The 13,845-nt window shown below is 38.0% G+C and overlaps 1 protein-coding gene across 1 annotated transcript in view; it reads right to left on the bottom strand.

Annotated features, from left to right (window-relative positions):
• Window positions 1-258: 258 nt before the first annotated feature.
• The window catches only part of C5H14orf39 (chromosome 5 C14orf39 homolog), a 32,229-nt gene continuing 18,642 nt past the window's right edge, over window positions 259-13,845 (bottom strand). The window contains exons 9-17 of the mRNA XM_054828801.1: window positions 11,529-11,670; window positions 11,004-11,081; window positions 9,112-9,197; window positions 8,954-9,018; window positions 5,721-5,791; window positions 3,894-4,051; window positions 3,249-3,384; window positions 1,661-1,718; window positions 259-461 (exon numbers count right to left, since the gene is read on the bottom strand). Of these exons, the coding sequence (XP_054684776.1) occupies window positions 259-461; window positions 1,661-1,718; window positions 3,249-3,384; window positions 3,894-4,051; window positions 5,721-5,791; window positions 8,954-9,018; window positions 9,112-9,197; window positions 11,004-11,081; window positions 11,529-11,670 (997 nt within the window). The remainder of the gene's footprint in view (window positions 462-1,660; window positions 1,719-3,248; window positions 3,385-3,893; window positions 4,052-5,720; window positions 5,792-8,953; window positions 9,019-9,111; window positions 9,198-11,003; window positions 11,082-11,528; window positions 11,671-13,845) is intronic.

The raw sequence follows: 13,845 nt of genomic DNA, 5'->3' as shown, positions 1-13,845 counted from the left end.
TGTAACTGCCAATTTAGCAAGAGCGTATCATAACATTTTATGAAAACAACATATTTAGAAAATAAATAAGAAAAATAAAAACTACATCTCAAAGCATGTGTGCTCGATGAACATGCACATGCTCTTGCAGCAATTGCAATAATATATTCTTACATGAAATGAAAGGAGAAGATAAAATGCTTTGTACTTTAACTTAAGAAACTGAAAACGTTTGTCAAGGCTAAGTAGGAAAAGAATTTAAAAGGAAGTCAAAGGTATTCAAAAGAATGTAAATGGCTTTGTATTTTGTAAGGAAGAATGAAAACCTTTCACAGAAGGAGACTGTGATGATCTCTGATCCTGTCCAAATGCAAATGGAAAACTAAAGTCATCTTTTCCATCTCCAAATGCATGAGAAGTCGATTCTGAGGGGAAGGGAAAGGCAAATGCATCCTCACCTTCTGATTTCCCAAACAAGCTTCCTATATGGAATACAAATTATATTTATTATTAGATTAAATCTTACTGAAAGAATGCTGCATTCAGCATAATATGTTTCTTTAATAATATAGCACTCTCAACATCCCGCTGAGTATCAGCCAACATTTGTGTATTTATTTCTGCACTAGAAATGGTACTTCAAGGAGGGCATTATTAAAATCTACATGGAATGAAATCTGAAGTACTTGAATGATTTAGAACAACAAAACACTTCTGCATGATATACTGGGTGAAATATTTTGAATACTAAGCAACACAGGTTTTTGTAAACTGATATCAGGAAAACTAAAGCCCTGATAGAATTAAATCTGGCCAGGGATATCAAGGGCAACAAGAAAAGCTTCTATAGGTACGTCAGTGATAAAAGGAAGACTACGGAAAATGTGGCCTCTCTCCGGAAGGAAACAGGAGACAAGGATGTTGTGTTCTTCTAAATCATTCAAGTACTCTCTAAATTGGAGAGACATGGATTTGACGGATGGACCACTCAGTGGGTAGGGAATTGGCTGGATGGTCGCACTCAAAGAGTTGCAGTCAATGGCTCAATGTCTGGCATTCCTCAAGGGTTGGTATTGGGACCAGCACTGTTTAACATCCTTGTCAGTGACGTGGACAGTGGGACCAAGTGCACCCTCAGCAAGTTTGCCAATGACACCAAGCTGCATACTGTGGTCAATATGCTGGAGGGAAGGGATTCTTTAACCCAATAGAAACTTTATCTTCCTTTTAGTTGAGGGAGGAAAAAACCCAACAGATGTACTCTTTCCAACACTAAGCTGGTAACCTTAAGTTAAAAAGTAGTATTGACCAAATACTATAGCTTTTTATGCTACAAGAACTGATCTTTTTATCAGTGAAAAAGCTTTGACACTTAAATTTTTCTTTGCCCTTGCAGCTCCACTCAGTTTCTTTCAAACCCACAAACACTACCCCTATTTCTTTCTTCCTCATACCTCTTTTTTATGACATCTTATACATTTGAAGTCAAAAATGCAAGGAAAGGTTTAAGCTAGCCAAACCACACATGAACAGAATAAACCACTGAACTACAATATCACAACTGAACATCCTTTTGGACAACCAAAGGTGCCCTGTTAAGCAGGATCATGAGCTTGTCAGTCATAGAAGCACAAGTAGAAGACAGATGTTATACACAAGCACATCTGAGTTTCACACTTACCAATATCTTTGTGTGGGGACAGAGTGTTCATGTTTCCTACAGAATAACTTTCATCTGTCTGAAATGTAAACAGTCATTTTATTTAACAAATGAGAAAGATAAAAGATGAGCTCTAATGCTGATACATAATTAGTTCACTTGCTTTTGGTGAGAAAGACACTATCCCAGTGAATGTTAGCAGCTTTCACAAAATCTGCATTTAAATCTATGTATCAGTCCCTAAAGTTGCAAGGTAAACTCTTTGACAAGATAGGTTTCATGATATTTGCTTACATCTGCAGATACACTGCCTCCTTTCTTCGGGGAAAAAACATCAGATTTAGAACAGACCAAAATCTGATCTAGCTTCCTGCTGTTTTTTAAACTGAAAAGATTCAAAATTATTTCATTCTGTGACAATTTAGAAAACCTCTAAGCAGCAACATAATTACTGCCTACTGAGTTGGACCTGATATTGCCAGGAGTAGCAGAATAACCACTCGTCACTCTTGAGAAGAGTTCTTAGGCTAGATTTATAATAGATACTTAAGTCCAAATTAAGACCTTCAAAACTCCCATCTAACTTCACAGAATCCCACATGACTCGTGGAGGCTGGTAAATTCTTGGTTTCTGCCACTCAGCAGGCACAAAATAACATGCGTTCTAACAGCACTAGGTACCTTAATACCTACCTACCTCATTCCTAAACAATTCACAAACTGCTCACCAGTCTATTTTCTCCTACAGGCAGCTGATGCTAGGAGATACCAACAGCATGTATCTTGCCAAATACAAAATAAAATGGTGTTTTCCTCTTCCCTCCTTCAGCTTTTATCTAGTAACCTCAAGACTGAGCATAGCCACTGAAATAGGAGATACCCAGGTTCAAATCTCTCGTTTGCGTAATGTGGTTTGAATCTAATTGCCAGGGAGTGATAGATACCTAACCACTGCGCTATGCACTGACACACATCTATCCTGAACAGCCAATTATCTATCTATTAGCCCAGGAGAGCAAAAATTACTCTAGAGCACTGTAGTTAGGGAATCTGCAAAGGAAAAGGAAAACTAGGATTCCACTCCCTGTTCCAATTAGTTTCCTACCTATCTCCTCCATTTAAGTATAACTAATCCATATTTGCTGTTCAGTATTCCTAATATATAATCTTTTCTTCCTCTTCTCAGTGTTCTGCATTTTGTGAAAAATGGAGGGGAAAAAAATGTTAAGTACTTGATTTCCCACTTCGGCAAGTTGAAACCACACAGGATAGGCAGGTGAGTTGTGAATTCTGCTAGGGTACCTTATGTTTTACATTGCAACACTGAACCAGAAGCCTTTTTGTGAATCTAGCCATCTGTATATTTGCACAAAATTCAATCTTGCCCGTATGGGAAAGTTTCATACTTGATCAGAAGTCATCACAGTGGGACCACCAAGAAAGGAGACAAGCATTTTCAATGGATATCAAATGTAAAATTGAGCAAGCTAATAAAAAAATTATTTGCTACAAAGATAACTAGTCTGAAAAACCTTGTTCACTGTCAACGCTATTTTCTTAGCATATTTTGCTTCGTGGAAATGTAATATTCTCAAGTACTCATTTTTACCTCATCAGATGAATTTTCTGCCCCAAACACAGAAGAATCAAATAAATTAAAGCCAGGCGACTTCTGGGAGAAGTTCATGAGAGAAAAGAAACTGGGAGATTTTGATGTCCCTTCTTCACAACCTAAATTGTGAATGCTGTAAAGACAGAAAGGAAGAAACAATATTAATAGTTTTTAAAAGTTTTGTCACTTTTTTAGGTTCCCATAGCTTCTATCAATAATTACTTCTTGCAACACAGAACAGGTAACACAACTCTTTAAAGCAAAATGAGGTGATGTTCTTACTAATTCCCTACCCTTTTACAAAAAACAAACAAACAAACAAACAAACCTGTTTAAAGATAGAAATTCATGTAACAAATATTACTAAAGGAAAAGACAGTTTTAGCAAAGGGGCTACAAAGAGCCTGTGTCTCTCATATTTCTAAGCAGAGACCCCTCTTTCAAAACACCTTCAAGTGGAAATGATACTTGTAGGAAGAAAATCTAATAAATTACCTAGCATAACTCAAAAAAAAATTAATATTTTCAGTAGAACTTTCTAGAGAAGTGTTTCTATAGTACCTTTCAAAAACAGCAGAAATGCTTATACAATGAACGTCAATAGAACTTTGCTCAAAATCAAAATAAAAGTTGAAATCATACAAGTCAAATGGTGGTGTTTTAGAGAACTGGCTTTTCTTCCCCTTTGAGTCAGGTGTTGCTACAAACTCAGGTGCTTCATGTGCTCTTAGAAAATGTTCTGTACTTTCTTCTGCTGTGCCAGGATTATCTTCATTTGACTTAAAACATGTTTGTATGTCCTATTAAAAAGAAATATACAATAATGTTTATGGCATATAACATTTCCAAAAATATCATTAGTCCATTTACCTATAAATATATTCATTATATGTTTTAGGGTTAGTTAGTTATTTTTATTTTCATGAAAAATGAAATTATTTTAATAAAATGCTCACAGTGACATATTCACCATACTTAAAACTGTAACCTTAATTTATCTAATTTAAATGGACATCTTGTGAATGAAACTATATATGAAAACTTTCATTCAAAAAATAAACTTGTGAACTGACTGAAAACACTGATTTTGAATAAAAGAACTATTTCACTCTAAAGTATGTCTTAGCATAATGCTTAAAGTCACACTGGAATCCTGTTGATAATCCCTAGTGAAATAATGCAGAATCACCATCAGAATATATTTCAGTTGACTGAGGTACTTCCTCTTGCTCAGAAAATGTTAAATGAGAATGTACACTTGGATTCTGTGGAGCAATTTCCACCAGACACGATATTGGTTTACAGACATTCTTCTGCACCTGCTGCCTGCAGGCATCAGCCTGTGGTGAGCCAACCAGAAGATGAGAATCTCAAACTTTATATTGTGTACTGGTTTTGGCTGAGAGTTCATAGCTTGTATGGAGCTATGTTTTGGATTTGCGATGAAAACAGTGTAATAACACAGACATATTTTAGTTACTGCTGAGCAGTGCTTACATACAGTCAAGGCCTTTTCTGCTTCTCACACCACCTTACCAGTGAGCAGGCTGGAGGTGCACAAAAAGTTGGGAGGGGACACAGCCAGGACAGCTGACCCCAACTGACCAAATGGATATTCCATACCATATGATGGCATGCTCAGCAATAAAAGCTGCAGGAAAGAAGGAGGAAGGAGGGGATGCTTGGAGTTATGGCATCTGTCTTCCCAAGTAACCATTACATGTGATGAAGCCCTAAATTCCTGGAAATGGTCAAACAACTGCCTGTAGATGGGACATAGTGAATGAATTCCTTATCTTGTTTTGCTAATGTGCACAGCTTTTGCTATACCTATTAAACTGTCTTTATCTCAACCCCTAAGTTTTTGCACTTTTACCCTCTGATTCTCTTCCCCATCCCACTGTGGAGGGAGTGAGCAAGTGGCTGTGTGGTGCTCAGCTGCTGGCCAGTGTTAAACCACATCTTGATATCACCTATGTATGTGAGCTGTCCACACAACTGGCTTGAATATTATGGCATGGTGAGCTTGATCTCACATTCAGGCACAGCTAGTAAAAGCAGTACCAATGGAGCCATACAGACTGTAGCCAGCACAGAGCCTGTTTACTATAGTTTCATGGGAGAAACGAGTTTCAGATGCAAACTTTTTTTTTTTAAATGTTTCTTCAGCTCACACTAATGAAAATTATATGCACCAATTTATTCAAAAACTATGATGTGCATATGATAGTCATCCTAAATATCCTGTTGTTAAGATAGCATAAAAAACCACAGAACACTCACATGATCAAGAGCAATGATTACTATTTTAGTAATCAGATGGCATTGATTGGCTTCTCACCTGTTGGGTGCCTTATAATGAGTCACTTTATCAATTTCCGAGACCTCTTGCCAATAGTTTCAAATATGTTCAAGATACTATGACTACTCTAAATAAAGTAATTACAACATAAGAAACGCTTTGCTTACTTGAGGTATATACGAAGAATCCTTTGGCTCATCTTCTACCTCTTTATCACCACATTTGGTCTCTTGGTTTGCTATACAAAAAAGACGGCATTGTTTGTATTATAACAGCATTTTAAACAGATATATAAAAATTATGTTGTGGGAAAGAATCCTTGAGAAAGGTTTACTAACCTGGCATTGTTGTTAGTAAGGAAGGATTCTGACTGTAGTTTTCATAATAACCCACTTTGTGGCTGTGTCCATAGTCGCCTATCTTTCTGCCACTTACTTGATGTCATTAAAGCAACGCTTAGGCTGCTTCATATCATAGAATCATAGAATGGTTTGGGTTGGAAGGGACCTTAAAGCCCATCTAGTTCCAACCCCCCTGCCACGGGCAGGGACACCCTCACTAGACCAGGTTGCCCAAAGCCCCATCCAACCTGGCCTTGAACACTTCCAGGGATGGGGCATCCACAACCTCTCTGGGCAACCTCTTCCAGTGCCTCACCACCCCCATCATAAAAAAATTCTTCCTTATAGCTAATCTAAATCTCCTCTCCTTCAGCTTAAGGCCATTACCCCTTGTCCTATCACTACACACTCTTGTAAACAGTCCCTCTCCAGCTTCCTTGTAGGCCCCTTTAGGTACTGGAAGACTGCTCTGTCTCCCCAGAGCCTTCTCTTCCCCAGGCTGAACAACCCCAACTCTTTCAGCCTGTCTTCATAGGAGAGGTGCTCCAGCCCTTGGATCATCTTTGTGGCCTCCTCTGGATTCGCTCCAGCAGGTCCATGTCTTTCTTGTGCTGGGGACTCCACAGCTGGACACAATACTCGAGGTGGGGTCTCACCAGTGCAGAGCAGAGGGGCAGAATCACCTGTTGGTCACACTGCTTTTGATGCAGCCCAGGATACGGTTGGCTTTCTGGGCTGCAAGTGCACGTTGCCAGCTCATGTTGCGTTTCTCATCAACCAACACCCTCAAGTCCTTCTCCTCAGGGCAGCTCTCAATCCATTCTCCATCTAGCCTGTAGTTGTGCTTGGGATTGCGCTGACCCACATGCAGGACCTTGCACTTGGCCTTGTTGAACTTCATGCAGTTCTCAAGCCTGGCAAGGTCCCTGTGGATGGTGTCCCTTCCCTCCAGCGTGTCAACCACACCACACAGTGTGGTGATGTCGGCAAACTTGCTGAGGGTGCACTTCATCCCACTGTCCATGTTGCCGACAAAGATGTTAAACAGCACCAGTCCCAATACCGACCCCTGAGGAACGACACTCAATCACTGTTGCCTCCTTGGACATCAAGCCATTGACTACAACTCTTTGAGTGCGACCGTCCAGCCAATTCCTTATCCACCAAGTGATCCATCTGTTAAATCCATGCCTCTCCAATTTAGAGACAAGGATGTTGTGCAGGACAGTGTCAAATGCTTTGCACACATCCAGGTAGATGACATCTGTTGCTCTTCCCTTATCCACCAATGCTGTAACCCCATCATAGAAGGCCACACCAAATTTGTCAGGCACAATTTACCCTTAGTAAAGCCATGTTGGCTGTTACCAATTGCCTCCTTATTTTCCATGTGCCTGAGCATAGTTTCCAGGAGGATACGCTCCATGATCTTGCAAGGACCAGAGGTGAGACTGACTGGCCTGTACTTCCGTGGGTTTTCTTTTTTTCCCTTTTTAAAAATGGGGGTTATGTTTCCCCTTTTCCAGTCAGTGGGAATTTTACCAGACTGCCACAACTTCTCAAATATGATGGACAGTGGCTTAGCAACTTCATCTGCCAGTTCCCTCAGGACCCACAGATGCATCTCATGAGGTCCCATGGACTTGTGCACCTTCAGGTTCCTCAGATGGTCTCAAACTTGATCTTTTCCTACAGTGGGCAGTTCTTCATTCTCCCAATCCCTACCTTTGCCTTCTGTGACTTGGGCGCTGTGATTAGAGCACTTGCCAGGGAAGACTGAGGCAAAAACCTTCTCCTTAAGTCAGGTAACCAGGTCTCTCATTTCCTTCTGGAGAGGGTCCACATTTTCCCTAGTCTTCCTTTTATCACTGTCATACCTATAGAAGCTTTTCCTGTTGCCTTTGATGCCCCCAGCCAGATTTAATTCTGTCAGGGCTTTAGCTTTCCTAACCTGATCCCTGGCTGCTCGGAGAATTTCTCTGTATTCCTCTCAGGCTATCTGCCCTTGCTTCCATCCTTTGTAGGCTTCCTTTTTGTATTTGAGTTTGTCCAGGAGGTCCTTGTTCATCCATGCAGGCCTCCTGGCCTTTTTGCCTGACTTCCTCTTTGCTGGGCTGGCTCACTCCTGAGCTTGGAGGAGGTGATCCTTGAATACTAACCAGCTTTCTTGGGCCCCTCTTCTCTCCAGGCCTTTGTCTGGTGGTACTCTACCAAGCAGGTCCCTGAAGAGGCCATATGGTTTGGTATGTTCTTCAAACCTAGCTATTGTTCCCTGAGAGTGCTATGTTTGTCTAATCCAGCTATTGCCCTGTAACAGCGCTAATACCAGTCAACAGAAACCAGGTGGAAACAATACAAAAAGCATATCTACATGACAGTGATGAAGTGCATCTTATAGAATGTTTAAGGCACTGTGGGTTAAGATCCTGTGTTTCAGGACACATAATTAGGATCCTATTTATTAAAAAAAAAACCTATAATTTTTTACATGCATCTAAATTGGCAGTATAATTAGAAAAAATAAATTTAAACTGAAGCTCAGTGCCTTGTGATTTCAAAAAACTATAGGTGTATTTGTAACTACCCTGTTTTGTTTCTGTAAACATTCTGTATGTATTTCTCAAATTAGTTTTCATTTTTAATAATCTTAATCTGATGCTTCAAGATTCCTAAATTACTGAGTTTATTTTAGCCCTTTTCTTTGCATTTTCTCATGCCTTCTGGGCAGATTTTCAGACTGGATTTCTTTTTACCCAAGTAATTTGAGACTAGAGCTTGGATTTACAAGAGATGCTGGAAGATTGCTTTCATTAGCAATGGTCAGTGCAGAATGAATCCCACATTACTAAGCAGTTAAGTCTCTATTTAAATTAGGACTCTGCCTGTCTGCTATATTCAAAGTTTGAACTAAATCTAGGTGGCAAATGAACACAAATGGTGACCCACTTAATATCAGAATGAAAATTTGGACCTCAGAATTTTCCCTTTTATAATTATGTGATCCAGCATACAGTAACTGCACATCCTAATTAAAAAAAAAAATTACAGCGGTACTTTACCTATTACTGCATTTTCACTCTCAAACTGTTGATTAGAAGTCATCTGCTTTGGAGGAATTACCAGTCTAAAAGACAAAAATTACTGTTTGTCTGAATATTGATTATTTCCATAAACCTGAATCTCAAGAATGAAAACTACTTTATTAAAGAAAAGTTACCTGAATTCCATTTGGTTTTGTAAGCTTGCTATTGATGGAATTTGGGTAATTTGTGGATTATTAGTCCCTGCAGTATCAATAACCATCTAAAACATAGCAAAAAATTCAAATGAGGCAGCATATGAAATTATCACTTCAACAATATCACTCTGGCCTGTCTTCACCTCAGAAGGCCAAAGTGAGTGAATATGTCATCAGTGAATATGTCTCCTGTGTGGATTGAAAAACTGCAGAAAACATGGAAATACTCCCACCTCACAGATTTTCATTGGATCAGAAGCCCTAACTCTTGTATGTATGTAGCATGCATTTGTTCCTTGAGGGCAGAGTGGTGCTAGGAATCTATGCCTCAGCATCAGATAGCACATTATTTCACAGGGAGCTACTAGTTCTGGGTTTAATTTGCAAAATGTATCAAATTGAATGCAGTTTGGGGTGGGGGACAAAAGGACCAGTTATGCAGATCTGTCTGCCATTCAACTCCTGTAGTATACAGCACTCCTTTTCTGAAGCATAGCAACATCCTTTCTTCCGATCTTTTTTATTTTTCCTCACACTCCATCTTCTTTTCCTTGTTGCTAGCACCCTTTCTTAAAGTTCCCTTAACCTTGACTTACTGCTTCCCACTATTCTCTAAGTGCAATACTAGGTCCCAGATTCCCATCCTCATCTCTGGATTACCCTGGCAACAGCTCTTCCATCATACTCATCATGTTCAACTCCCTCAGCCAGTCACAAATCAGAATTGCTTGAAATGTCTTCTGGTCTTGTTCCACTCAGTCTAGCCATTGCCTTTCATGTTGTCTTATCTTATGAAGGCTTCTTCTTCTACCACAGGCTCTATCCTAAACTATTTAGTGATTCACTCACTTCATCCTTCAGTTCCCATGAAATTCTTAAGAAAATCACAACCAGTTCTGTTAATTTTTTACTTGACAATTTTTTTTATAAACTTTGGTTTTAAATAGATCCAGTGACGTGTCCCTTATAAAGACAGGTTTTGGTATAGAAACTTCCCCAAGCTTCTACACAGCGAACATATTTGCAAACTATTTATTTTATTTCCTATGGCCTTATCTAATCTGAGTACTTCTTTTATACTTTAGCAATCAATTGGTCCTATGAATGTTCTTGCACTTAATGAGATTTCATTAGTGGTTTTCATAACTGTGCAAGTTGTTCCTCCAACTTGTTTCTGGATTGTTTTATTGTGTTTGTATATTTAAGATACTAAGCTGCAATACACTTCACCTTTTCAAAAAAAGTGCCATAGGAACTATGTGTTTGTGGGGTGAGAGGTGGAAAATGTAGCTGTGGACTCTCAAGTGTACAAAGCAATGCTGCTCATGGTTTTATTCCTCTCAGCCCAGATTTTTCTTTCTGGTTAAACTTCAGAACTGAGTTGTTAAGTGTAGGAGGTCCTGTATAGGATCCTGCACATTTAGTCCTTTATGAAATCCTTCATTATGGCGTAAATGACTGACAATTAATCACTAATAGAAGATTATGTTCCTCCTTTAGAATTCAAAAAAATTCTACATACAGCCAAGTGAATCTACAAAGGTTATTCTAAATTTTAAAAACTATTATACAAAATTAATCGGATAGATGGTCCACTTCACCTTTGGCATTAGAATGCTTTCTATGACTACCAGTTGCACTTTGTAAGAACATACGTATTTTCAGTTGAATTAGAAATGGCACCAAAGAAAGATTTTTATTACGATTACCAAGAAATAGTGGATTCCCAAGATTAGCGTCCTATTTCCATTGCTAACAAGTTTTATGTAAGATATAATAGCACTAGGTATATTTGAAGTATTTTAAATTTAAACAACCACATCAAACAGATTATATAATCCCATGGTTTTACCAGTGGGAGAGCTACATACCTGTGACGACTTTTCTTCAAGGCTGGAGGAACTGCTAGTGGCAACTGAAAGTTCCATAGGCTTTTCTTTTTCTTCTCTCTCTAAATTAACAAATGCTACTTAATATAGTCAATAGGATTAAGTATCCAAAGCACGGCATTGTTAAACTGAACTTGGGAATAAAGCTTATGAATTTTCCTGTTAATAGAGAGCTAAAAGAAAATTATGAATTTTCACATCACAAAATATGAAAGTATTGATCAATTTACTGCAAGTAACACTCAGTTAATATTTACTGTATTTATGCAAACAGTGATAAAGGCATGTTTCAGATTTCTCTGACACTATGCATCAGGTATACTTGTCATGTTACTTTACTCACTGCATGAATAAGAGAGGAATTGGACACAGAAAATTTTCAGAACATAAAGACAGGTAAGTACCCAAATTCCATTGAAAGCCTGGCTCCAACAATCACAGCAGGAGCAGTTCACTATCATGGTTTCCATTCATTTACACAAAAATAATCCAAAAACCTCACACTGCACCTGTTTCTGTTCGTTGCATTGAGAATCTAATACTCTGTACAGACTGGACTAATTTTCGAGGAATGCATGGGACATGCAATGGTTTATACAGCTGATGTTTCTCATTTAGCAAAGAGGGATGTTCACTCTCTTCAAATATCCTAAAAAAAAAAAAAAAAAAAAAAGGTTGTTAAAAATTGCAAAATAAAGGAAATCATAAAATACAACTGCTTCAAATAAGGGGAGTTTTCAAGGGAGATGCATGCTGCCAGGGATGTTCTACCTCTTTCACCTCCAGCACTTGATAAAAATTGAGGTTTTCTTTAAATAATATCAGACAGAGAATATCGCTGAAAGTAGAAGACATCAAGTAGTAATAAACCAATCATAAGAACATTGCTGACTTACATTTTGTCAGTATCAAAGAAAAGTATTAGTAGTTTGGGGTTTTACACTTTGATAAAAGTACTTCATTATTGTAGTTTTGAAATCACATTTTCACGTTTAAAAACACTTTTTCTCTCTCTGAGATTGTCTGGAATACTCACGCTATACACACACAAAAGAGTAAACTGCAGCAAGTGTTTTCACTTGTGGGGTAATTATCTGTGTAGGGTAAATAGCCTTTTACAGTGTAGAAAGACAAAGGTTAGCAGAACAATGCAGGGTAAAGTGGCCATTTGGCACAGGAACATTTACCATTTTGTAAAATAATGAGTTCTATTTTATTTTCTCTCTGGCATTCCTGCTTAGCGCCTCTGTGCTTCTAGCTAAAACATCTGGTTTATAGCTGACTAAACAATGCTATTCAGAATGAATGAAGAATTGAGTCAGTCTTTTTGTTCTTCTTGAAATTTTCCTTAAATAAATATAAGATAACATGTAGGATGTGCTTTATAAGGTAGTGTGGAGTAAAATTAGCAACACTACTAAAAAAATACCAAACTAGAAGCACTGGCTAAGATATATGAACCCAACAACACATTAAACTAATACACATACACAACTATGATCACATAAATCCACGAATGCACCTCAGTCAAATACTTGATGAAAAGGACTATTTTGTCCTATAAAGTTACACACACACCTAGTGCTGTGCTGGACTGAGACCTAACAAACTATAGAAACCATCTATCCCCTAATATGTCAATAAAAAAACCCAAATAACCCATGAATAATACAATATTAAAAAATCATAATCTGTATTTCTTCCAGTTACAGTAATTATTGATATTACCTGTGTCAAGAATGAGTACTACAGGAAATAAGATATGTATATGGCTGGTTTATCTTTAAATTCAGATGCCAAGAGAGTAAACCCAAGGAGAAATAAAACCAGAGCTGAGCAGAGCGCCCTGGCTAAAACTGGTTCACTTTGTTCAAAATGGCTTATTTGGCCATTTTACCACAATCATCATTCAAAAATTAATTGAACAAGGCTGCTGCTGAGGTCATGGGTTAGACTGCCATAAATCACTTTTTTTACAGAACTTGGGATGCCAAATGATGTTTTTAGAAGTTCCTGGAGTCAGTCTCCCTGTAGAGCCTAGCAGACAGCTCTACATTTCTAAAAATTCACTCTCCATGAAATAAAGTATTCTTTTACAATGCATATCTATTCAGAAGGATGTATTGATGGCAGAGTTACAAACAGGACTCAGAACCTCTTAAGATATGTACTTTTTAAGTAACAAAACCTTCCAAAAGAGCCTGCAGTTAAACTTGATGCATATGCAATACACCTGCTTCCTTCCCTCCCAAAAAACATTATTGGAAAAACCCCACGTGTATCTTCTCTGACATAATTAATAACCATTGAAAGAAAAATCAAACTGCATACTGAAGCTCAAAATAGTCCAAATTGCAGTAACAACAACAAAGATCATTTGTCTTCTTTCTCTACTTCATTGTTAGTAGACATCTGAGTAGATAAAAAAATCTTTATCTTGATCCATACTGCAAAATAGATAACATTTTTTTCCTAAAGTGCAAAGAAAAAAATAGATATTCTGAAGTCAAAATAAAGTCCCATTTCCTTAACAGTAGTTTCTTCTTTGTAGCATAATGAAGCTCAAAGATTAATAAGACTTTATCTTCACTATAGGAATCAAGCGTATTTGATTATACATATGAAGAATCACACTTGCTAGTCTGGTATTTACCAGGACTCTCTACTGATGCCATGTTCAGTATTCTAATCAGGCGCATGCCGGCAAGTCCTTTTGGAAGCAGGACTTTTAATGACTTGCTGCCATAATAACTGGTAACTAATAACTGCCTATGAGGTTGTGGTCAGCATAAGGTTGACTCTTCATATATGTTTACATTTAGAA

Source organism: Grus americana, chromosome 5 (genome assembly GCF_028858705.1).
Source record: "Grus americana isolate bGruAme1 chromosome 5, bGruAme1.mat, whole genome shotgun sequence".
Classification (NCBI taxonomy): Eukaryota; Metazoa; Chordata; class Aves; order Gruiformes; family Gruidae; genus Grus; species Grus americana.
The sequence above is the reverse complement of the archived record's forward strand: the minus strand, read 5'-3'. Positions and strand labels throughout refer to the sequence as shown.